General features: G+C 42.1%; 1 protein-coding gene and 1 pseudogene across 1 annotated transcript; one reads left to right on the top strand and one right to left on the bottom strand.

Annotated features, from left to right (window-relative positions):
• The window catches only part of LOC141628199 (amino-acid permease BAT1 homolog), a 101459-nt pseudogene extending 76876 nt beyond the window's left edge, over positions 1–24583 (bottom strand).
• Positions 24584–25447: 864 nt separating this feature from the next.
• On the top strand, positions 25448–26988 carry LOC141628198 (uncharacterized). The gene is made up of 4 exons (XM_074441371.1): positions 25448–25973; positions 26071–26349; positions 26443–26569; positions 26766–26988. Exons 1-4 carry the CDS (start codon positions 25448–25450, stop codon positions 26986–26988), a joined length of 1155 nt encoding a protein of 384 aa, XP_074297472.1.

The following is a 26988-nucleotide window of genomic DNA, read 5'->3' as shown; positions in this document are numbered from 1 at the left end:
GCAAGCGCAAAAATCCGTCTGGCGCCTACAAACGATCGGTGGCCGGGAGTTACAACAAGAATGTGAAAGTCGGGTTCCTGGAGGTAGGAGACCTGGTTCTCTGAGAGGTGTTTCAAAACACCAAAAATTGAAAAGCAGACAAATTCGCCTACAAATGGGAAGGACCATACCAGGTAGAAGGAGTTGTTGGCCATGGCGCATCTGGACCGATGACTATGGACGGTCAAATCATACAACGCCCATTGAACATACTTCACCGAAGAGATATTACTTTTAATAATAAGTAGACTCCGACTTTCGAATAATGTACTATGATAAGCCGAATCATTTTTAAAGATAAAATAAAAATTCGGTAGTAGGCATCTTGCCGTTTCACTCTTATTTACTCGTATCTTTAAGTTATTTTTGAAACTTTAAACTACTATTGGATGGTGTGGTCTGGCGGCGTCACGGGACCACAATTGCTCTGGTACCCCATGAGATGGCGGCAATTACTTCACATCATTTTAATAGATTTTCTTATTTTTAGGCTTCTCTAAGCACATCATTTTGAATTCTGGTATCTATGGTACTTTGAAAGGATGTCTAGCAGGACTGTCAACTGCCAACGCGGGGTGACAAGGCACACGGCACTCCAACATGCCCAACCTATTTTCTCCACAAGGAGCACCCTCACCAGGCGGACTGGGGAGCATACGAAAGGGAGCCTGGCTGACTGCTGAATACGCTTATCCAGCTACCCCTGATACCACCCCCTGGACGTAGCTCGCACTAATCGCACTTAACCAGGGCCCCAGCATGCATGCAAAAACGAACATGGAACGTAGGGATATCTGCGCTACCAGAATCCTGCAGCGTCTCTATCTGGTCCTAGAATGACGATAAACTTGCCTCAATGACGCCCTTGTTGGCATTAAACGAGATGAACACACCTTGCGTCATGAACAAGGTTAAGTAGTCCAAAAACTGCAGCATACGCCTAAATCAGCCATTCGGCTAACACGGCAGCTAGCTTGGTCTGGATCAGTCTTTTCGGTGACCAGTGGTCTAAATCGACCTCCTAGGTTGACACGGCCACTCCTCCTCACATTGCGGCATACGCCTAAATCGACCATCGGTGACACACGGCTATATCCGAGTCATAACGTTATCCTTTTCAGGGTGACAGGACTCGTCTAAATCAGTCAAACAGACTGACACGACATAAACTTCCTAAAAACAGGGAAGATAAACAACAAACACACGATATGTAAGCTAAAACCTTGCCAAACTATGACAAGGGGCATTTCAAAATATGGCCAAAATGCGGCCCCAAGTTTAACCGCCACCCTGGCGGAGCAAACACAAGAACAAGTTTAAAACTTACAAAGTCTGCCACCTCTGGGCTAGACTGCCAAAAAAGTTTATCAAAACATAAAAATTTAATTATCGGTCACATTAATGACCTCCACCTCTGGCATCCCCTCCGCTCCGCCGACCTCTCATTTCGTCTACCGCTTCACTGAGCATCCTCGGCCGCCATAGCTCCCCGAGCTCCGTCGAAAGATTCTCGGACATTCCAAAGATCACCCCCGGCCTTTTGCTCGGCCAACGCATGAGAATTCACCTCACCAACCTCGGGCATCGGCATACTCGGATCGGGTTGAGCGGGGTAGAGCATCTCCAACGCTTCTCCTCTTCCTCTATGGTCTGTGGGTGGGAGCCTCCTCAAGGGCGACAGACGCATTCCACGATCTTTCCCGCCCGGTAGCATATGCAACAACATTGGTGGCCAGGGAAATCAGCTCACTGATCTTCTCATCAGAGCGCTTGAGGGAGTCAGAAAAAGTGCTGCACACGGCCTGGGTTCGAGCCAGCTGATCAACCCCCTCCTTCAAATTTTTCTTGGTGACAGCAAGCTCAGCCTTCAGCTCCACCACACGCTCCTTCAGATCAACCCGCTGCTGCGCCAGATCCGCGACAGTCTCCTTCAGCTCCTGATTCTTGGCACTGGTAGCACGGCTGGTCGTCTGCACTATGTTGATCATCTTCCTATTGTAGAGTGCAGACTGGAGGGTCTGGGATAGAGCAAATCAAGAGTCCGCAAGGAAATCGGTAGGCAAAATCCGAGTAAACAGACAAACAGGCGGGTAGAAAGTGAAGAATATTTACCATGAAGGCATTGTGCACGTCGTTTTCAGCCATCTCCTCTGGGGTAAACTCCGAAAAAGTTTCCTCAACAGGAGGAAAGAGCAGCTAATCGATCTCCGGCCAGTAGGGCACCTTGTCCATGTTCCCAAAGCCTTCTCGGAAATGAGCAATGATGCCCCCACTAGACGAAGCACGAGGACTGGCAGGGGGAGTAGGCGGATGGCGAGATAACGGATTAACCTCCAGGGGCACGCATGCAGCCGAACTGGAAACTGTGGGAGGAGTCTGAAAAGAGGCAGCCGGAGCACTCCTCTTGGAGGCAGAGGCCACATCAGGGATGGTAGAGGGTCTCTTTCTTTTAGCACTTTGGAGGATGAGTTCCAGTTGATCGACTTTTGAACCTGCAAGCACGCATAGCCTCAGGCGACAGAATGCTAAAAACGTCCGCAGAAACGGCATGCAAACGAAAGTGGTTACAGAAACCTTACCAGAACACATACTGTGGGCTGATTGAGGAGGATTGGAGGAAGAAGCGGTGAAAAACCAGGAAGCGAGTGCAGGAACTTTCTCTCGGACTCGAAAATCTTTGAACGACTTCTTTGCAGACAGGGATCTTGGCGCCGATACGGGTGAGGTCACAGGGGCCTGCACGAAGGCGATGAAGTAAGCTAGTAAGCAGCGAGATAAAACAAATAAGGTAACAGGAAAGCTACTTACTCGAAGTCAGAACCCATTTCTCGAAAATATAATCGGCAGGAGGCTGGATGGAGTCCTTCCTCACGTAGAAGAAGTCCTCAAACCATTTCTCATCGCGAGATTTTGACACATGTTTGAAGGGAGCCTCTCCACGGCCCCGGAAGGAGAATTGACCCCTGCCCAGGGACCTGATGTTGTACATATGGGCCAGATCGCCCAAGGTGACAGATTTGCCAGTACTCTGACCAGCGGCCAGAGAATAGAGAAGAACTCTCCAAATGGCGGCAGAGATTTGTGCCATGGCGAAATTATTGGTGAAGATAAAATCTTGAATGAGTTTAGGGAAAGGGAAACGGAGGCCATATCTAAACGGATATAAGTAGAAGCAAACCCACCCTAGACGGAGGGCGTCGGCTTTCTCACGGTTCGAGGATAGCGATATCCACCCCATCACCAAGCCCAAGCAGGTTCTTGATCGTCGGAATGTCGGCCGGAGTTAGGACGGAGTCACAATCATGTGGGTGTTTGAAAAGTCTCCGAGAAGGGAAAGTAGGGTCAAGATTACGGTCGGAGGGTGTAGGGGTTGACAAAGACTGCCGATTTTTACCCATGATGGAGAGAGAGAATGAAGATTAAAAGGAGAGAAGAAGGTGGATTACCTAGTGATGGAGACGGGGAGGGGAAACAGTGAAGCCGGTGGAGAATAAAGGGGAAGGAAGATTGAGGGTTTAAAAGAGATGAGTTTTTGGAATAATTTGAAGTGGTTAATGAGAGTGAAGAGGGACGTTGGAGTTATAAAGAGGAGAGAGGGAGTTGGGTGCGGAGAAAGAGGAGTATGGCGGCTGGAAATGATGCATGGGAAGAAGAGAAAAGACAGCGTAGGGTTTAGCATTTGGTTACGTAAAATTCCTTGCTCGATACTTGAAAGCGTACTTCGCAAGAAATTTGGGGCAAACTGTTTGGGCTAAAAATAGCATAATAGAAAAGGCCCATTTGATAAGATAAAGATTACAAAAGAAGTGGTAAGGAGAAAGGGAGTCCGCGGTCAGGAAAAGGGGAGATGGGCTTGAGAAGGATCAAGAGCCCGTCATAGAAGGTGCCCGCGTTAAGGAAATGAGTGTTAGGGAGAAGTTAGGGAGAAGTCAGGGAGAAGTTAGGGAGATTGGGGAGAATTGATAAAAGAGTTCGGGTTAGAAAAGAAGTCCTTATGGAAATAATATTCCCTTTCCATATTCGAGGTAGGACATGTCTAGGGTTCTTACCCTATAAATAGCCAAGGAAGCAAATCAAAGAGGACATCCAAGACAACTCATTCAACACATCCGTATTCATTCATACAAACAATAATCAAGATCATATCTCAGCAAATAATATACGCTAATTCTGGATCTTGCAGGCCTGACGCCTAGGGCCAGCAGGATTAGCTACGCATCACAATTGTAATCATCCTCCAATTCATATAGTGCAATACTTAGCAGGGTACCGCCCCTCCCACGGTTGTTCCCACATTGGGTTTTCCGCGTTACCAAAATCTTACGTGTCAATTTACATTACGTACCTTATTTTTTTTCCGTTTACTTATTGACATACAAATCATCAAACAATCGACCAACGAATATAGACTACATTGACCCTAATTAATCGATTTGGGTAAAAATACCTAAACAGGTATTATATATATTATTTTTGTTGGGGCTGGTGTCCTTAACAGTTAGTGCAAGGACTTATAAATCTCTAAAAGGATCAAAGGGCATACTTTTGGTATTATTATCAGTTGATCCACGTTTATCAATAACGGTTGGCTTGCTAGATAAGTTTGACGTTATTGTCATACAGATGGCGGTGATCAACTGGTCCCTAAAAGTCACACCTATAGGATACGTTTGAGAGACGTGACAGTATGAAAATACAGTCATGTTGATGCCAATTTTGACTAACCAGTTAGTCCGAGTTATTTGACTAGTAATTAGTCAAAATGTGATGTTGAGATATTTTATACGGATTAAATAAAATGGGCTAAGGCGAATTAAACAGTTAATTCGTAAATTAAATATAAACGATTTATATTTGATTAATGTATATTGAATTAATTATACAATATTGTCTTTGTCGGACATGTATTAATATTTCAACTAATCCGTGTTATTAGTCGATGTATTAATAACCGATAACCGATGACAGTTTATAATAAAAACCGCGTCATATACATTTTAGCGAGACGAGTCGGATCACGAGTTAAATGAGGAGAAAGTGGAAAGCCCACTCCCTCCTCTAGTGACCCGCGGACCGAGGCTAACAAAAGGAGAGGTTCCCTCTCCTTTGTAACCTAGTCATTTCATTTGCAAAGAAACTAGGGTTTTGGAGATCATTTCTCTCTGAAACCTAGATCTCACATCTCGAAAAACTCACATCAAGTTCTCTCAATATTGCAAGGCAATTAGAGAACGCATTTCTAGCACAAGGGCATATTCTTAGACGATCTTGGGTGCAACAATTAGGAGGAGGTCTACTTTGATCTATCATTGCCGAATTGCACTAGGACCGAAGGTTAATTCTTGTGCTTAATCGTTTTTCATTGTATTTCGTTTATGACCATATTTCACATGTTAAATTTACGTTATAGTCCTAAATTTAAAGGGTCTTATACGGATATTACCCCACAAGTGGTATCAGAGCGAGGCCACGTAAATTTTCATTGTGATTTTTCATAAAACGATTTTGAAACGATTGTTTTGTCTCGAAAACCGTGCCATGTATACACGGCTGTTTCGTTTTTTTGTTGAAACCGTGACATGTTTTTACACGGTTGATTTATCTTATTTTCGATTTGTTCTTTTACATATTGTTATTTTATACGGAGATTATAGCAATATGTCAAGTTTTGTCAGATTGTAAAATTGTTTTGATGCGGTTTTGATCAAAATTGAGATGTTTTTGTTTCGTCAAAACTGTTTTCACGAGGGTTTCATGTTTTCAGAATGTTTTTGCCCTCAATCGAGCATGTTTCCACTCGATCGAGAGCCCTTCCTTGTTGTTTTTGCTCGATCGAGTAATTGCAGTACTCGATCGACCTCTTTTAAAACCCCCACCGCTCGATCGAGAAGTCCTCGTACTCGATCGAAGCGATTTGCTTGATAAAGGCCCTCGATCGACCTCGATCTTGTCGATCGAGTACTTTCGATTAGCATACCTCTCGATCGACTAGCGATTGATCGATCGAGCCCTTTTGTTCCTCGATCGAGCACTCATGTCTCTGGATCGAGGGATTTTTATTCTGGCAGCTTTGAAAATTTATTCTTTTTGTTTTAAATTTTCTTTTGGCCTTAATATGTAATTTATACGGATATTGTACACTCGCTATGATTGTGAAACGGTTCACACACGTACCATTGAGTTATTTTAAAGCGTATTTAAAGTAGCGGATTGTAATAGATTAAAATTAAACTGATAGAAGCAGTTTTATCACATAAATTTTAATCGTTAAAAGGTGGTTTGGATAAATTTAACATAATTACGGAATTATGTCACGAATAAATTTGTTTTATTTGATGCATTTTATTTATCGTTAATTTTGAATGCTTTTGAATGCTTTTATTACGTATTTATTCATTTTTACAAACGGTTGTAACTTAGTGTGGCCTTAGTAGAACGTGTTACCGTAATGATGGAACACGGTCTTGGTTGTATTTTGAGATCTCGTATCTCCGATTTTGGATTTTTCACCTGTAATTACGGTTTTTCGTATTTAGAATGTAAATAGGTTTATATTTGTAAATTTTAAATTGTAATTTTTGAGAAGACCAAAGATGGAGATCGGATGCTCACTCCCGCTGCAAGGTCAAAGATGGAACATCAAGACAAGCTTTTCGGGTCCAACGGTGGATTCCAAAGTTGTATTATGTTTTTTTTACTAGGATAGGCCACACTAGGAATTTTATTTACGTATTGCATTCTTTTATTGATTTTTCGTAACGATAATTTGCATCATATTCCGCCTAAAACCAAACCACCTAATTATTGCATGAAAACTGACACATATAGAGGTCACGAGTTAGTTTTCTTTGACATTCTCATGTCACACGATCTATGCTAAGCCATCACCTAAATTAATTCATTCACGCAGACGCTAGTTATTTGTTCACTTAAAATGAATTAAAATTAAGTTGATGGGATCTTCCTCGTATAAACAAAATTGAGAACGGTCTTTATAGGTCAAACTCCAATGAGTCCCTTCTTCGTCGGTAGGCATAATATGACCCCTTCTACGTCGGGTAAGTTGGAACCGATTGACCTATTTTATCTCAACACTATGGTCACTCGTACGATCCTGTGATCATGGTGGACTATAGATAGGATTTACGGAAATCTATCGACCAAGAGTTCTTACGGAAGAATTAGCTAAACAGTTGGCTTATCAATTTACGGAAATTGAGTCTTGGGATCACTTGTATCATTCTTGAGGAAGATCAATTATGCAAGTGCTTGAGTCTACACGTTAAAATACATTTTAAATAGACTTAAATCACCTCGATGAGTTGCTTATTTCGTTTTTGTTTTTTCTTTCTTTTTCGATGTAGAACACGAATTTTTAAACTGCTATAACGAAATGGTTGGTCCTACTAACGACCCAATGCCAAGTGCCACATTGGACCGTGAGTCCGGCTTCGGATCTTCATGAATCGGATGAATCGGTCTACTCGATCAAGAATGATGGATCAAACTTCGCGGACCGGGAGGCGGCATTAAGGAATGCTTGCCGGCTTGACGGAAAGCTCAAATATCTAATTGAGCCCATCCCGCCAAACCCAGGTCCCACGGCTAGAGCTAATGAGATCGCCAAGTTTAACGATTTCTGTATGGAAGCGGGTGCGATTAAAAACGTACTCATTTTTGCAATGGAACCCAATTTGCAGAAACACTTCATAGCCCATGGTGCAAACAAGATTTTCACCACGCTCACTAAGGAATTCTCGAAAGCACCGAGAATCGTGACCTATGAGCATACCACTCGCTTCTTTGATGCGAGACTCCAGAAGGGCCAACCAGTTAGCCCACACATTCTCAGCATGATTGAGAATGTCGAGAAGCTGGAGACGCTTGATTGTAAAATCAGCGAGAACATTGTGATTGACCGCATGCTTCATTCACTCCAGGATGGTTTTGCGCTCTTTAGAGCGAATTACTATATGAATGATTTGAAGAAAAGTCCCCATGAACTGCACTCCCTTCTCGTACAGACCGAGAAGGACATGAAGTTCAGTGGGAGCATGAAACAGGATGTTCTCGTTGTGTCAAATAAGGGCAAGGGTAAGGGCAAAGCTAAAGCGGACCTAGCGATAGGTAAGGCGAAGTTTAAGAAGTCGAGGTTCGAGGCAAGAGTGGGCCTGGTGAGTCGAGCACCTCATCAGGCGCGACAAAGAGCAAGAATGAAAACATGGAATGCCATCATTGCCACAAGACTGGGCATTGGAGGCGTACATGTCCTGTTTATCATGAGGACATAAAAGCAGGTCGCGTTAAACCTGTTGGTATGTCTTCTCCTTCTACTTTTATTCATATGATTGAGATTAACCACGCAAGTTACGGAACTTGGGTACTAGATACTGGTTGTGGTTCTCATCTGTGTAATCATGTGCAGGGGTTCCGAAACATCGAACCCCTCGTAAAGGGTGAGGTGGACCTGCGTGTCGGGAATGGAGCACGAGTGGGCTGCCGTCTCGAGGGGAACATATGTGATCCGACTTCCTAGCGGATTTGAGTTATTTTTATATAACTTGCTATTATGTACCAGTCTTTCTAAAAACATTATTTCGGTTTACGCACTTGATAAACTTGGATTTTCATTTGTAATAGAGAATAATACTTGCATTTTCTCATTACACGATATGATTTACGACAAGGCAGTCTCCATGAACGGAATTTATGTTTTAGATCGGACCACCGAAATATTACACGTAATGAATAAAAAGTTAAAGGTTGGTGACAAAGATCAAACGTATCTATGGCACTGCCGTATGGGACACATTAATGAGAAACGCGTAAAAACAGGCTCATCAAAAATGGAGCTATCTCGGCCTTTGATTTTCAATCATTTGGCACGTGTGAATCATGTCTCATCGGTAAGATGACTCGTATTTCCTTCAAAGGTGTTGGAATGCGCGGCTGCGACCTATTATGACTCATACATACGGATGTGTGTGGGCCTATGTCAATCACCGCACGAGAAGGCTATAGGTATTTCATCACTTTCACGGACGATTTAAGTAGATATGGCTATGTCTACTTAATGAAGCACAAAAGTGAATCCTTTGAGAAATTCAAAGAATACCGAACAGTCTGAGAACCTCTTTGGGTAGAAAGATTAAAACAACGTGTTCGGATCGTGGTGGCGAGTATCTTTCTCACGAGTTTGATCAACACCTTAAGGACTGTGGGATTGCCTTACGTTAACTCCACCGGAACACCTCGGTTGAATGGTGTGTCCGAACGGAGAAATCGAACACTTCTTGATATGGTTCGATCCATGATGAGTCACACGGTATTACGATTCATTATGGGGTTATGCTCTTAAATCAAACTTGCTCTAATACTTAACCGAAGTCCGTCTAAATCTGTTGACAAGACTCCATATGAACTATGGAAGGGAACGGTCCCTAACTTGTCCTTTATACGGGTTTGGGGCTGCGAGGCTTATGTCAAGTGGAGACACGAGGATAAGCTCGCCCGCGATCGGTCAAGACATACTTTATAGGCTATCCTAAAGGAACACTTGGTCATTACTTCTATTCGCCAACCGAACAACGTGTTTTTGTTGCGGCTAGTGCGACATTCTTAGAGAAGGAATTTCTCGAGAATGCAAAGAGTGATAGAACCTTCGAATCGTTCGGAGATTCCCGGAACCAACTACCGAGCAACCATTGGAGGAACCAGTTCCTTCAATCCCGGCTGCGATTAATATTCCTGAGGAACCTAGGAGGTCGGGAAGAGTCTCTATTCCTCCGGACGGATACATTGGTATGGTCGAGGAACATGACATAGATGACATTCTACTCTTAACGAGTAGTGAACCCGCAACCTATAAAGGTGCCATGACTAGTTCTGACTCAAAGCTATGGCTTGAGGCCATGCAATCCGAGATGGACTCCATGTATGAGAACAACGTGTGGGATCTTGTTGACTTACCTGCTAAGGTTCGTCCCCTTCAATGCAAATGGCTTTACAAGATAAAGCATTTCGTGGAAGGTCAACAAGATATCTATAAAGCACGACTAGTTGCTAAAGGTTTCACCCAAGTGCCAGGTTTGCACTATGATGAGATCTTTGCACCCGTAGTCATCTTTGTGTTCCATTCGGATTATCTTAGCGATCGCCGCTTTTCATGACTATGAAATTTGGCAAATGGATGTGAAAACCGCCTTCTTAAACGGCTTTTTGGAGGAAGAGTTGTACATGGTACAACCCGAAGGTTTCATTGATCCAGAAAATCCTAAGAAAGTGTGCAAGCTTAAGCGTTCCATTTATGGACTTAAGAAAGCATCTCGGAGTTGGAATCATCGCTTCGACCGAGTGATAAAAGAAAATGGATTCATTCGATCGGTCGAGGAACCATGTCTGTATATCAAGTCGAGTGGGAGCAAGATTGTCTTTCTAATATTGTATGTTGACGACATACTCCTGATTGGGAATGACATACCTCTCTTAACTTCGGTGAAAGTATGGTTGAAGAACCATTTCCAGATGAAAGATCTGGGTGAGGCACAAAGAATTTTGGGCATCCGTATCTATCGAGATAGATCACGTCGGATGTTATCTCTCGATCGGGAGTCTTACATAGACAAAGTCCTAGAGAGATTCTGCATGACTAACTCCAAAGAGGTTTCTTCCTATGGCTCCGGGGGGTGCATTTGAGCAATTCTCGGCACCGAGACACAGGAAGAGAAAGAGCGCATGACACGGATTCCTTATGCTTCGGCTATAGGATCAATCATGTATGCCATGATATGCACACGTCCGGACGTGGCATATGCATTGAGTATGACAAGTCGATTCCAACACATCCGGGTGAATCACATTGGTCAGGGTCAAGAACATTCTTAAGTACCTACGGAGGACTAAAGATTGGGCATTGACTTATGGAGGCCCTCAAAAGCTATGCGCAACCTATTCTGCAGATGCTAGCTTCCAAACGGATCGAGATGACTCGAAATCTCGATGCTGGATTCGTTTTTACTCTTAATGGCGCTGCGATCACTGGAAGAGTTCCAAACAAACTGTTACAGCAGATTCTACGACTGAGTCCGAGTACTATGCCGCGTCTGAAGCTACAAAGGAAGCGATATGGATGCGTCAATTCTTACATGGACTATCTGTAGTGCCTAGTTCGAATGACCCGATCACCATCTATTGCGACAATAGTGGTGCCATCTTCCAAGCTAAGGAGCCAAAGTCTAGCAACAAGTCTAGACATGTACAACGGAAAGCTCATCTAATCCGAGATTACGTGGAGCAAAAGGAAGTAGTGATAGAAAAGATTGCTACAGATGATAACATAGCAGATCCTCTCACTAAACCATTACGACAAGATAAGCATGAAGGGCACGTTCTTTCCATCAGAATTAAACGTGTTCCTGAGTTATAGTACTCTTTTATGGATTAGATTCATTCTTTTTGTACTCTATACAACATCATCGTTTTGATATTTATATATATTTCTTTTTTCATGTGTAATTGTACGACAATTTTTGAACACCACAAAGTGAACTGAACAAACATTATATTTTTGGTCCTTAATTGCCCACGTGAGCTGATAACTCAAGGTAATTATTTTGTGACGTTGGTTGATGGTGGGTTCAACGAGCCATAAGTCAAACGGTTGGTGACCAATCACGAGGCGAGTTATACGGATTTCTCGTAGGACACAATTGTGACATCGACGTGGAGTCCTAAATGTTTTATAACATTCGGTGCCCGGTCGTGGATAGGACCTCCATGGTGATCCTAAGAGTCGATTCTTTTGACTATCGACTGTCTCTTGAGACTAAGGCAGATTTTGGGTGACTTTGGTTTCTTTTTCACGGTCATCCGTAACAGGGGGCCAAGTAGATTTTTTCTGGGTCATTTCATGTTGTGCTTAGATCGGAAGGAGTCGAGTTGAAGGAAATATTCAGCCTTTATCGGTACTCGATATTTCTCGGGGCCACTCGAGGAGTCAGAATCGAAATGCATGGCCATGCTCGGATACGGATTCGTTTTATCGATTAAGTTACTCTCTAGTTGGGGAAACCACTCATGATACTGGATCGATTGTAAAATACGACCTTTGCGGATCCGGATCCGCAAATTGTTTTACATTGAGTGGGAGAAATTTTAAATGAATATGAGAATCGGTTATCGCACATACACTTGTACGGACAAGTGGGAGTTCGTTGAGCCGTGTCCTCCGGTTAGTGCGGATAACGTCATTGCACATACACTTGTACGGACAAGTGGGAGCTTATTGGGGCTGGTGTCCTTAACAGTTAGTGCAAGGACTTATAAATCTCTAAAAGGATCAAAGGGCATACTTTTGGTATTATTATCAGTTGATCCACATTTATCAATAACGGTTGGCTTGCTAGATAAGTTTGACGTTATTGTCATACAGATGGCGGTGATCAACTGGTCCCTAAAAGTCACACCTATAGGATACGTTTGAGAGACGTGACGGTATGAAAATACATCATGTTGATGCCAATTTTGACTAACCGATTAGTCCGAGTTATTTGACTAGTAATTAGTCAAAATGTGATGTTGAGATATTTTATACGGATTAAATAAAATGGGCTAAGGCGAATTAAACAGTTAATTCGTAAATTAAATATAAACGATTTATATTTGATTAATGTATATTGAATTAATTATACAATATTGTCTTTGTCGGACATGTATTAATATTTCAACTAAACCGTGTTATTAGTCGATGTATTAATAACCGATAACCGATGACAGTTTATAATAAAAACCGCGTCATATACATTTTAGCGAGACGAGTCGGATCACGAGTTAAATGAGGAGAAAGTGGAAAGTCCACTCCCTCCTCTAGTGACCCGCGGACCGAGGCTAACAAAAGGAGAGGTTCCCTCTCCTTTGTAATCTAGTCATTTCATTTGCAAAGAAACTAGGGTTTTGGAGATCATTTCTCTCTGAAACCTAGATCTCACATCTCGAAAAACTCACATCAAGTTCTCTCAATATTGCAAGGCATTTAGAGAACGCATTTCTAGCACAAGGGCATATTCTTAGACGATCTTGGGTGCAACAATTAGGAGGAGGTCTACTTTGATCTCTCATTGCCGAATTGCACTAGGACCGAAGGTTAATTCTTGTGCTTAATCGTTTTTTATTGTATTTCGTTTATGACCATATTTCACATGTTAAATTTACGTTATAGTCCTAAATTTAAAGGGTCTTATACGGATATTACCCCACAATTTTTGGTATTCACAACGACGGGTATCAAATTTTGGCGCCGTTGTCGGGGAGGCAATTGTTCTAATTTTTAGTTGTTTTATTTTAGTCTGCTTCTTAATTTAAGAGATATTTGTTCCTTAAACTATTCTCATATTCTTTTTGTAGTTTCCTCTTATGCGCAGGTCACAGGGTGGTGAATTAGTACCGTTCAATCCTGAGATTGAGAAGACTTTGCGCGAGTTGAGACGATCATCTAGGATATTGCCGACTGAGGAAGAGCTGAGTACTCTGTCTAGTTACTACGAGAACGAGCTATTCGAGAAGGACCCACCTTCATCACCTATTTCTACTTCATCAGCTGAGACCGTCACTTCTCCAGATTTTCTAGAGATGGCTGAAGAAGCAACTATAGCAAGTCACTCTGAGATGACAGCTGCAAATCTATACAAGGGGTTCGAATTACCGGGAGCTGATAGGAAATTCGAACCGAAGCCTTCTTATATCAACTTGGTTGAGAGAAACCAATTTGGGGTAGCTGCAAATGAAGATGCAGCCAAGCATATGGAGATATTTATTGATTATTGCTCCTCTATACCCCCGCCGACCGGTGTGACCCAGGACCAGGTGAAGGAGACAATGTTTATATTCTCACTCCGTGATGCTGCAAGGGAGTGGTATAGAGACCTGGACCGAGCTGCTAATGGGATCACCGACTGGAATTCTTTGGCCTTGGCATTCTACAAGAAATATTTCTCTGCCTCGAAGACGAATGCTATTAGAGATCAGATCACGAGCTTTAAACAGGGTCCTGATAAGAACTTTCATGAGGCATGGGTCCGTTTCAAGAAGCTGGTGCGCACCATTCCGCATCATGGGTTTGAGAAGTGGAGCCTATGCAATAAGTTCTACAATGGGCTCTATGACAATCAAAGGGTTATCCTGGATGCGGCAGCCAGTGTCCGATTCCAGGAGAATATGGGAGAAACTAAGGGGTGGAAGATCATTGATGACTTGGCCACCCATAAAGCTGAGTATGGAAATTCCAGGGGAAATCAAAGGAGAGCTGCTAAATCTCCTTCTGTAGCTGCATTAGAGGCTCTCACGGCGAGATTTGAGAAGTATGAGTTGGGAGGAGCTTCAAAAAGAGGGATCTACCATGTAAATGCTGCTTCAGACGGTCCTTTCGTCTGCAAAAGATGTGGAGCTGAGGGACATGTTTCAGACAACTGTCATAATCCGTTTGAGTCCTGCGCTGCATTTCAACATTATAGGCAGACAAACACTTACTATGAGCCGAATGTCCATCCGAATCTGAGGTGGAGCAGCCAAAATGTCTTAAATCCAACTCAACCTTCACAGCAGCAACAGCAGCAGCAGAATTATGTGCCCCCTCATAAGCAACAACAGTTCCAAAAGCCCCCGTATGTCCCTCAGCAGTAACAACAATCCCAAAATTCTGAGTTTGCCGAACTGAAGAACTTATTGCTGAAAGAATCCCAAGCTAGAGAGGCCGGGATGAAGATGTTGAAGAGCCAAATTGCTTAATTGGCGAGCAAGAATACAACCCGAGCTCCGGGACATTTACCGACGCAGACAGAGCAGAAAGAGACCCTTAATGCTATCACCTTGAGGAGTGGGTCTACCCTTGATGGGCCCATTATGGTTGAGGACGTCACTGAAAAGGATGAGGCGGAACCAAGCAAGGAGAAGGTTGTGACGAACAAAAACAAGAAAATGACGATCAGCAGGTATGTCAGTCGATCGACTGACATACCCAGTCGATCGACTGGTCCGCGACAACCAGAAGCTACTGTTCCTGTAGAAGTCAGTCGATCGACTGACCAACCTGGTCGATCGACTGACAGTGCTGCTGATAGTGATTCTTTTCGTCCTCCAATGCCTAATAACTTGAGGGATCACTTGTTTCGGGGTACTACTGCCCCAAAAATATTGAGGACAGACCCGACTACTGATGGGACCGTTCCGGTTCCGAAGTATGACCCTTTATCGATTAATGGTTCACATTTCAGACGGTCTGAAGAAGAGTCAAGCTACAACAAGGAGAAGGTGGTGGATTTTCATCCTAAATCCACCGATGCCGGCATGAGAGATTTAGAGGAGATGGCTAAGTTGCTACTTTCAGCCCCCTATCCGGAGAGATTAGTGCCGACGAAGGAACAGGTATCATTTAATAAGTTTGAAAATGTTATTCGTAGTTTAAACGTACAAGTTCCTTTTCTGGAGTTAGTCAATCAAGTGCCTGCTTATATGAAATTCATGAAGCAACTCTAATCTAAAAAGAAGTCACTTGAAACTGTGCACACTGTCGCACTCACTGAGGAATCATGCTCTTATTTGACCCATACTGCACCCCTTAAGCTAGAAGACCCGGGTAGGTTTTCAGTCCCATGTAATATTGGCACTTTTCCTATTGAGAAGGCCTTATGTGACCTAGGAGCCAGTATTAGTGTGATGCCTTTGAGTCTTGCTAGGAAGTTAAAGTTGAATAGGTTTGCAGTCACCAACATGACAGTACAGATGGCTGACCGTTCTGCGGTCCAGCCAATAGGAGTCTTAGAGGACATTCCCGCGCAAATAGGGAAGTTCTTCTTCCCTGTTGACTTCGTAGTACTTGATATGCCCGAAGATGCCCACATTCCTATTATTCTAGGTAGACCATTCCTGCACACTGCTGGTGTAGTTATTGATGTTGGTTTGGGTACTTTGATCTTTAAGGTAGGGAAGCACTCCATTGTCTTTGCCCAGACAACTAGGAAGAAAGACCCCATGTGGCCCGTCACTTGCAATACGGTTTCTGAAAAGAAATATTATTTTATACTTCCGGATATGCCTATCTCTGTCCCTACTCATGTTGTGACACCTCCGCCCCATACTGGTAGCAAAGTGCAGGAAGATTCTTCTGTTTTAGATATTGCAGGAGTTGGTTTGGGGAAGGAAAAGTCGCATGTCGCTCCAGCTGTGAATGAGCCAATCGTTCAAAAAGACAGTCTAGGATGCCTTAGCTATGGCACGGATGAGGAGCCCGAAGATGAGCCAGTCAAAGCAACGGAGTCTAATCTGGATTCCGACGAGTCCGAAGAGGTCATTGAATGGGAAGATGTCCGACATGCTGATCCGTTGAGTTCTGCGGATACTGGAGCTGGGAAGATGAGCACTATTGAGGCTACCTCTTGTAGCCAGAAGCTGGCCAAGTGGGCCATTCCGTGGCCATTCTTAATCAACTATTAGTTGATTAAGACTTTTTCAAAAACATTACACTTTATTGCTTTCGTTGAACTTTTTATTGTTTTGTGTGCGCGAGACTTCGCATTTTAAGATTGCTTAGGATTTTTAGTACTTTATACCGTTACTTTGGGTTTTGCGCAATTTTTGGCGCGGTATTATGTGCGTTTGCAGGTTTATAGACCATATTAGCTCAAGTTCTCGAGCTAATTCAAAGAAATCAGGAAATTACAAGATTTTTCCGATCGATCGACCGCCTACCCTGGTCGATCGACTGAGGTGCGACTACCAGGAGCTTCTGTTCCTGGTCATTGCAGTCGATCGACTGCCTGCTATGGTCGATCGACCGTTGTCGCTGCTGTATCTGTTCACGACCTTTCCCCTTCTGTGTTTGGTCTTTTTGCTGAATTGAGGGAGTCATTCCTCCTCTTTATTTTCCGACATAATTTTGTTTTCTTCAATTTCTTCATCTTATTCACGTAATTACCGCTTCCACATTGCTTTCTCGGTTTTATGCGTGGTATTGTTGTCTTTTCAGGTACCTATTAGTAGCACTGCTAGCTACTGAAACCTCCTAGCTCACGCTGGTTTGGGGAGGTTTCCTTTTGCGGCGCTTAAAGTCTTGTGAGTCTCCATGTCTTCACTTCATGTCTTGTTTACTTAATTTTCTCGCAAATTCCCGTTTTCCTTTTCTTCATTACACGATTTTGCACAATGGGGACATTGTGCGATTTGGTTTGGGGAAGGGTTTTGCATTGCATTTCATATGTTTTTGCATTCACGTTTACATTTTGTCTTGCCTTGTTGTTTAATTTCTCCATATTTACAGAAAATTCAAAAATTGAAAAATTTCCACAAAATTCAAAAAATGCACGTTTATTTTAGCATATAGGTCGAGTCGGAACGGTAGTATTTCAATGATGACATTGCATTTGCATCTGTTTTATCGCCTAAGCCTTGCTAATTGACATGTTATTAGTAGAATCAATTGCATAGTCTACGAGTTTTTGTTAAATTACTTGTTGGACTTGAAACTTGGCAAACTACATCATTTTCTGAGATTTAGAGCCTATAACTGGTGACATTCATGACCAGTTTATCTAGGATATGAGTAGTTACTCCTTATGAGACATGTTTCATTAATTTGCATAAATATGAACTTAATCTGCTTAATACCTGTTTGCATTCGGTTTGTGGTTTGTTGACACTGCCAAAAATAGCCTTTTGTCCCGTTTACTACATCCTACATTTAGCCTGCCCTTGTCAAGCTAGTAGTTTAGTTTTTGGGATTGTTACTACTTTTTTGGTGGCATATGCTCATTTTGAGATGTTGTTGGGAAAATGGAAGAGGAAAGAAAGGAATAAAGAAAAAAAAGAGAAAAGAAAAATGATTCGAAAAAGAAAGAAAAAGAGAGTGCTGTACTGTTTAATGCAGTCGATCGACTGCTCTACTCGGTCGATCGACCGAATCCCGAGAAAAAAAAAAGAAATCAATTCGCATGATTCAAGTCTTTATTCAAATGGCGATTTTTGCTCCCATGTTTCATTTGTATCTTATGGGGAGTTGATTATTTCGGAGATTGTGAGTTTTGTGCTTGCTATAGCACCGTGTGGATTGAAGTTTGAGCAAGAAGTGGATATTGTCATATGGTTTTGTTACGGTACTAGCTTGATCACCTGTACATCCACGTTCCCATAAATGTTTTGCCTCTTCCTGCCCATTACCTCACATATCCCTTATTTACCTCGGCATGTGTCATGGTCATTTGTTCGGTTGGAATGCATATGTACGGTTGTAGAGATTACTTTCATATATATTGCAGGCATGTTCTTATAGGTCGTAGTTAGGTTAGTGTCACTAACAAAATAAATTCTTTCTATCTTTCACATATATTCACCTGTATTTATTGAGTGATTTGAGCGACCCGTGAGAGTCCAATTTGATAAGTCTCTATAGTTGACGGTTCAGCAGTTTTTGACGACTACATAACTCGTTTGCATGATTCACATATTTAATTGATTGTTGGTTTTTGCATTAAATTGGTTTAGGCTTTACATGTGCATTTCGCTCTGAGATTGAACTCGTTCCATTAGGTTTTAGGATCGAGTCAAGTTCTTGCTTGGGGACAAGCAAGGGTTTGGTTTGGGGAAGTTTGATGCATGTCTTAAATATGATGTTTTACACCCTATTTTACACGCATTTCAGAGCTCATTCATGTGGTTTAAGGCTACTATTTGCCCCATTTCGTCTACTTTCGTATTTTTATGTAATATTGCAGATTTATGCGGAAATGAGTAGATATTGAGCTAAATCCGTCCGCGAGTACCTTGCACTACATTTGACGTAAAGTATTTACTCAAGGGACGAGCTTGGTGCGCATTTCGAGGTCCGAAAGACAAATCCACGAGAATTTAGAAGTCAAGTATCAGCTAATGCAGTCGATCGACCGCCACCTATGGTCGATCGACCATACCACGACTTCCAGGAGCCACTGTTCAGAGCTTACCAGTCGATCGACCGGCCTCAGTGGTCGATCGACCAAGCCGCTAATCTGCGTGAATTAAAAGATCAAGAATAAGCAAGCCCATAGTAGTTAGGTTTTGGAAATAAGAACTACGTTGTATTCTATATAACGTAAGCTAGGTTTTGAGAACAGGCATCCAGTTTTTATCAAGCTTTAACTTAGTTTTAGTTCTACTTTCATAATTAGGGTTCGAGATTATTGTTCTTCGATTAATAAAGTTCCTTCCGCTTTCGGTTTGGATCTGGCTCTATAATTCCTTTTCGGTATTCTTCTGTTCAGTTTCATTGCTTATTTTATTCATAGTATAGAATTGCTAGTTAGTATCCCAAAGCCGATTATCGTTTATTGTTGCTTGTTATTTAACTGTTTTAAGCATGAGTTCAGTAGTTTATTTCGTTAATATTACTGTTGTTTTTATCAATATCATGAGTAGCTAAATACCTTGTGCTAGGATGTAGGGGAACTGTAGGTTAGGCGGCATTAGTTTGTAGACCCTGAAATCGCATACCGGTCGATCGACTGGGTTCCCTGGTCGATCGACTGGCCACGTGGGGTTTTTCTTCGTTTTAATTGACTTAAATTCTATATTTGATGAATCGAGTGCACGCGACTAATTGAATGCTTAGTATTTGACTGACCCATTAGATCGGAAGATAGGGAAGGTTGTCAGACTACCAATTAAAATGACTAAACTATGCTAAGGTCGAAAGATATGTAAAGTTTAGGTTATTAGTCACTTTTCAGGACGAGAGTCAGTACTAGTGATATTAGGGACCCGTAGCGAGATCAAAAGACGCTGCTTGTTAAGAGTGGACCGAGAGGACCTTTTGTTTTCCCGCCTCATGTGTTTATTTCAGACCTACTTAGTATGCTGTCGCCGAAACTATAGTGAACCGACCATCTCAGCACCCTTTTAATTCTTGATTTCATCTATTGTTTAGTTTATTTTACTTTTATTGCCTTAGCTATAGACCACTCAAATCAATTAACCCCCACTTTCGTTACCTTAGGCTGAAATTAGACAACTAATAATTACATCTGCCTCTCTGTGGTTCGACACTGTTACCACTAGCTTCTGTTAGTTTTAATAGGTATTATAAATATTATTTTTGGTATTCACAACGACGGGTATTAGTTATGATGAGTGTGTCATGGTGCGCCTGCTCGTCATGCTCATCTCCTTTGTCAAAAGCAACCGCAGGTAGATCACTATGAGAAATTCTACAAGAAGTCTCTGGCCTATCTCCTTTGGTCTCAGTAGCATGCCTTTTGGCTGCCGAATATGTTAGCCCACTTATGTCTGAGCCCCCTGTTATCACGTTTATTATTTTGGTGCACTTGGGTGGGGTTGCAGGTTTTGTGGAACCCACCTTATCCTGTTGTTTGCCCCCACGTGGTAATAGGTGGCCCAGATCTCCCTGTTCAATCAGGCGCCTGATCTCCCTACGCAATGTATAACAGTCTTCTGTGTTATGCCCGATGTCACGATGGAACTCGCACTTCTTCTTACTGTCTTTTCGCCATGCTTGTTCTTCTACTCGTGGTCTGGGCCATCTTACCCGGTCTCCCATCTCTCTGAGTGCTTTTAGGATTCCTCCGATGCCAGTTGTGAATCCATACTCCGCCAGTGTGGGGAGTTGCGGATTCTCCTCCCTGTTGTCGACTCTGTTAACTCCCCTCCCATATGGCCTGTATCTCTCATCCTTCTTGCTAGTTGACTGCTTCCTGCTTGATTTTTCCATGGCTGATGTGCTTGATATGCTTGGCGTACTTGGTATGCTAGCTCTTGCTAGGGTGTCCTCTTCCAGCCTGATTGCAACTGCTGCTTTCTCTTGTATTGCCTCGAAACTATGACAAGGATGCATAGTTAGCTGCTTGTATAGGTCAGATTCATGATGTAGGCCTCTTCTGAAGGCTTCTACTGCTGTCGACACGTCACATTCTCGTACCGCCACCTTCTCATTATTGAATCTGGTGTTGTATTCTCCAATGGTTTCGCCAGCTCCCTGGACGATTCTGTACAAATCTCATGCATGCTTCTGCGGCTTCCGGCTGCTTGCAAATTGTTGAATGAATGCGTTTACCAGGTCGGCAAATGTGGATATCGATCTGTTAGGCAGGCCTACGAACCATCGGAGTGTTGGTGCCGTCAACGTGGATCCAAACCCTTACACTTACAAGCTTCTTTTACTTGTTCTACTGCCGTCACTGTCATCATTTTCTGCTCGTATTGGCTCATATAGTCAAAGGGATTTGTAGTGCCATCAAAGAGAGGCATGTTTGGATTTGTGAATCCCTTTGGCATGGTGATAATGGATATGGCATCCACGAATGGTGAGTCAGCATAACTGTCGGGTGCCGCCTTTTCAAGTGGAGGCGGCAATCCTGAGACCCTGCTCAGCATCTCCCTCAGCTCCAGGTACTGCTGGTTGGTTAGACTTCCGGAGTCTTGGTTTTGTCTCTCTACTACCTGCTGGCTTGGGGTGCTGCTTCTTGGCCTGATCTCTTGAAGGTCCCGGTGTGGCGTGGTGGCTAATGGTGTTGAGGTTACGAGTGTTCCTTGATGCCAGCTTACCTACGGGCTACCTGCAAATCCTGCCAGGTGTCTGATCAGTTACCACGAAATTATCAACTGGGAGGTTACCTGATTGTGCTTCCACGTGGTTGGCTGGCTGCCAGCTGTCTGGTGTGAGGTATCCCAGTCCTCGTGGACTTATTATTTCTTCTGATGATACTGCTGTCAGATCCAATCTTGTCACCAGCTCGACTGGTATTTGTCGAAGCTGACTCCTGCTGCCTGATGCCCTCTGTGTTAGGTCCACTACCGGAGCCCGACCTTCCCTTTCTGTGCTTGTTGGAGTGACGGACTGCTGCTTCAGAAAGTCTATATGCGCCAAGAGTTCCCTGTCTCTTTTTCTTGCTTCAGCTTCAGCTTTCCTCTGGTCTTCTCGCATATTCTTCAGGGCCTTGTGAAGGTTTTCCACGCCAGCGAGCAAGATTTGCGTTGGACTGGGTGGTGGGGTGAGGCCTGAGCTTGTTGTACTTTTGTCCGATCTGGTCTGAGCTATGGCAGCAGAAGATTTGGGAGGTAAAGATGTTTTTGCCACAGGTGTGGTTTTTGAGGTGTGCCCAGGAGCCTTAGTTGATGCCGTCGATGCCGGATTCTGAATAGGGTTTGGAAGTAACGACGGTTGGCCGCTCCCTGACACGGCTGTTGATGTTTGTTTGTCCATTACATGTTTAAGTAATCAACGATTGACGACCACAATGCCCCACGGTGGGCGCCTAACAGTTTAGGTAATTTTTACCGTATTTAGGTTTTATCAGGTCAATGCGGTCTTACTCGTTGTATATTGGTTGGACGTTTACGTCAATGCTAAATAATGAAATAAAGAACGTAATTAAAGGTGACACGTTAGATTTGGTAACGCGAAAAAACCAACGTGGGAACAACCGCGGGAGGGACGGTACCCTTCCAAGTATTGCACTAGCTTATTAATGACGGATCGAGTACAATGAGACGGAATGTAAATCTAGCTAGCACAATGTACTTCGTGTATATGTGAGGTCTTGAATGCCCTTTCTTGATTGCTCCTTTGGCTATTTATAGGGTAAAAACCCCAGATATGTCCTACTTCGTTTATGGAAAGGAATATTACTTCCATAACAACTCTTTTCATATCTAGCCATCTCCCTCCATTCTCCCTGATCTCCCCGAGTTTCCCTAAAATCTCCCTGAAGTCTTTCCAAAATGCGGGACTCTTCCATCAATGGAATTCTTCACCTTTACACGTCTCCTGGCCCAACTCCTCAAGCGGATCCTACTTCGCGTCCGGGCTCCTCTTGCTTGCTCTTCCTTCACGGCCCAATTCTTCAACAGGAATTAAGCGGACTTGCCCCATTAGGCCAATATTTAAATTTTGGCCCAAACAAAGTCCAAGAACAAAAATGGATATCCTACTGTTGATCCATCCCCCATTATCAGTGTTGAAGTGGGTGAAAACAAACTTGGCACGAGCCTTCTTCGTTGCCACAAGCGGGATGAGTCTCATAAGTTCAAATACACCTAAAAAGAAACAAAAATCATTATAGCGACATCTTATGCAACAGAGTTTTGTATGAAACCATTCTCTCATGACCTATCGAAATAGGGTTATTTATAGGGTTGGTGAGCTAGTCTGTGAAATCGTCTCATATATGTTTTGTGTATGAAAAACGGCTTTTATAATTGCAATTGTCCAATCAATTAAAAATCAGACAAACAAAGAAATGATATCGACAAAATCCTGATACCTGCAACATTCCAGGCTGCAGCAAGCTGGCCAAAGAATGATAGCCATGAAATAGAAAGGTATGATGCTCGGCCTCGGGTACGGCGTACGGATACGGATACGAATCCTTGTATCCGACACTTAAATTCATAAAATCAAGGATACGAGGACGCGAATAACTAACGGATACGACAACATTTGGACACGGTCAACGTATCCACTTTTCAAATTTGGACACTGTCAATCTATTTCCAATTTAATATTTTTATTAGTTTATAATTAAAAAAATTAAAATAAAACTCAATATGTATAATTGCTTGTTGAAAATATAGGTGGGAAAGTATTATGCTTGCTTGAAATTGACAGTTGTAAAAGAGAATAAAAAAAGAAAAACCCAACCCACTTACTGTCCCACCTACTTCCTATTTATTAGTGATATATTCCTTCTAGTAAAAGCAAACATAAAAAATAATAAACAATTTCCTTTTCCCCATAAACCTACCACGTCTCTCTTTCTCCTTTCCTTCTAAAACATTAAAAAACAAGTCATCTCCTTCCGCTCGCCTTCTTCCATGGCTTCCAGAAACTTTTCTTCAATGGCGTCAGCCGTCAGGTACTCCTCTTCTAAAACCGTGTCCATCTTCTGCGACGATTTGGACTTCAGAGGTGTCCGTTTTTCAAGCTACCGACCGGACACGAATTCCGTGTCGGTATCCGTGTCGGATCGGCCGAAAATGGGTATTGTGGGTAAACAGGCGAGTCCGAGTGTCATAGATAGGAGACTATTCAAGATAGCATGCAAAAGAAGAAGTCTGCCATGAATACCAATAACGACGTACATAGAGGCCTCGTAACTGCCACCATTTTTGCCACCTATGCTTAGTAGAATGATCACTTGAATTAACTGTGCCAAAGAGAAATCCAGACTGGTTGTCACAGCCCACTGCCAATCAAAGATAATTAACCCTACTTCAGATGTTGTCTTAAACCCGAAAAAAGCCTGAGTGCTGACAATTAAGTGAAACTTTTGGTTTGTAGGGGCTTTGTTTATTGTGTAATTACCTGACCAACAATATTGAACCTGCAAAATTTAATATGACATCCAGGGGCGGATTTAGCCGAAGGGCTATCTGGGCTCAAGCCCAACCAGCCAAAAAAAAATATTTCACAAGTTTTTGAAAAGTCAAAAGTTAACTCCATAAACAAACAAGAAAGCCCCAAAGTGACGTATGCCTTTTCACTCCAACGCAATACCGCACCACATTTCATCAATCAGTTCACTGGTCACCAGGCTGACCACCGATCCACCGCCTCTTACAGTTGTCTCTCCGTCGTTCACCCCCTCCAATTTCTACTTTCATACTTTAATTAAGGTATCTCTCTTATTAATCTTATTATTCATCAATTATATCTTCCCTTTTAGTAATATTGATTATGCTATTAGGCAAATAGGGCTCTTTTGAAAGTCTAATTCTAGATAAATCTTTTGATTTTGAACTTTTGAATTTTTGATGATAATAAGAATGTCAAATTCGGTGTAGCCGTAGACCTGGTCCGCAGGCAAACGGAGTTATTATACTGTTAAACTTAAGGGAAAAGGAAGACGGTGTAGCCGTAGTCCGTAGTCGAACGGAATTTTTGTATGAGAATTATATGATAACTCATAACTGTGAAACATATATTCAGTATTTTTATGGTAATTTTCATTTAAGAAATTAATTTGTGATTAAAGTTTTGTTGTTGAACAGTTCCAGTTTAGTTTGGTCCTGTAAACATTTCCTGAAACGATTTATCTCATTGTAAATGATCATTGATCAATTTGGATACTTGATAGGTTATTGTGCTAATATTTGCACCAGTTTAATGTTTTTTGAATGATAGCCATCTTCCTGTAAATGATAATTGATCAATTTCATGTTGGTCATCTTCTAAATGATTTATCTCATTGTAAATGATCATTGATCAATTTCTATCGTTGCTTCATTTTAGGACTGAACTGAGACCATGTTTAATGTTTTTAGAATGATAGCCATCTTCCTGTAATTGATAAAGTACTTGGATTCTAAACATATTTTTGTGCTGTAAACTAGTGTGAATAATTTATATGTTTTTCTATCACAAGGTTTGTGAATGATGACGGATAATCGAGATCCCAAGCGTTACAAGACCTTGTTTTCATGGTTTAAAAATGACTCTTCTCCATCAATTCCCGTTGATCAACAAGAAGGAATTGAATTAGATGATGGCCAACATGAAAGGGCGAACAACCAAGAGGGTCTAAGTGAACAACAAGAAGATGATCAAGATTATAATGTTACATTACTTGAACAAGACCCGGGAAAACGTTGTGCTATAGGTATGTATCCTTTGAATGAACAAGATAATGTTCGAAGAGCTTATGTGGCACATGGACCTTATCAACCGTATTTAAGAGAGTATCCATGTACACATCATGGAAATCAAGGTCGAATGTTTAGTCACAAATGGTTCAAAGAGTGGCCTTGGCTTGAATATTCTCTTGCTAAAGATAAAGTGGATTGCTTTCCATGTTTCTTGTTTGACACATATCCATCTCATCATCCATCTTTCACCGAAACTGAATTTAATGGCTTGAAAAATGTGATGTCTAAGCAATCGGGCATCATTCGTCATATAGAAGGTATAATGTTAATACACAATGCTTCAATGCGTAGGTGGGAAAATTTGATAAACCCTTCAAAGCGTATAGAGCGGGTTATTAACATTATCTGAACAAGAGTTAGCAAAGAATCGACTTCGGCTTGTTGCTACAATAGAAGTTGTTAGACTGTTAGCACGACAGGGATGTTTTTTTAGAGTCCATGATGAGTCGGTTGATTCTCCTAATGGTGGCAACTTTGATGCTGTTTTGAATTCTTTCAAAAGAATAATTGATGAAGTCAACAAAGTAGAGTATAGTGCTCCTGGAAATGCCAAATATACATGTCCAACTATTCAAAAACAAGTTGCAAACATTCTTTCCAACAAAGTTAGAGCTAAGATTCGTGCTGAAGTAGGTAATTCTAAATTTGCGATTCTGGTTGATGAAGCTCTTGATGTGTCAAATAAGGAGCAAATGGCCATAATTCTTTGATTTGTTAACAATGAAGGGTCACTGAAAGAACGTTTCTATCAGGTGCTTAGTGTCGAGGATACTTGTTCTCAAACTTTGAAAGATGAAATATCAAAGGTCCTTAGACTATATGGTCTTCATGTAAAAAATATGCGTCGCCAAGGGTATGATGGTGCAAGCAATATGCGTGGTCAATTTAATGGGCTACAAGCTTTATTTCTGAAAGAATGTCCATACGCATATTATATACATTGTTATGCTCCTCGCTTGCAATTGTGTTTAAATGCCGCCGCTAAAAGGATGCATGACTTGTGGCAATTTTTTTCTACTTTGACTATGATTTTCAATTTCGTCTATTAGACATTCTATGTTGAAGGCTTGCAGAGAGGCTGAAATTGCAGATTTTGTAGCTGCCGCTACACTTGAGATGGGTTCAGGAAAAAATCAAACTAGCTCTCTGCAAAGAGGCGGAGCTACTAGGTGGGGTTCTCACTTGCGTTCTATTTCAAATCTTATTAAATTGTTTGGAGCAGCACAATCAACTATTAATGACTTGTATCTAAATGGAGTAGACAAAGTATAA

Source organism: Silene latifolia, chromosome Y (assembly GCF_048544455.1).
Source record: "Silene latifolia isolate original U9 population chromosome Y, ASM4854445v1, whole genome shotgun sequence".
Taxonomy (NCBI): domain Eukaryota; kingdom Viridiplantae; phylum Streptophyta; class Magnoliopsida; order Caryophyllales; family Caryophyllaceae; genus Silene; species Silene latifolia.
The sequence above is the reverse complement of the archived record's forward strand: the minus strand, read 5'-3'. Positions and strand labels throughout refer to the sequence as shown.

What these genes read in the sequence shown, in the direction of transcription:
- LOC141628198 (XM_074441371.1), top strand. Translation starts at nt 25,448, where the DNA reads ATGACGGATAATCGAGATCCCAAGCGTTACAAGACCTTGTTTTCATGG. An exon ending in CATCATTCGTCATATAGAAG is followed by an intron (nt 25,974 to 26,070) that starts GTATAATGTTAA and finishes TATCTGAACAAG; the next exon opens with AGTTAGCAAAGAATCGACTT. An exon ending in TAAGATTCGTGCTGAAGTAG is followed by an intron (nt 26,350 to 26,442) that starts GTAATTCTAAAT and finishes TTAACAATGAAG; the next exon opens with GGTCACTGAAAGAACGTTTC.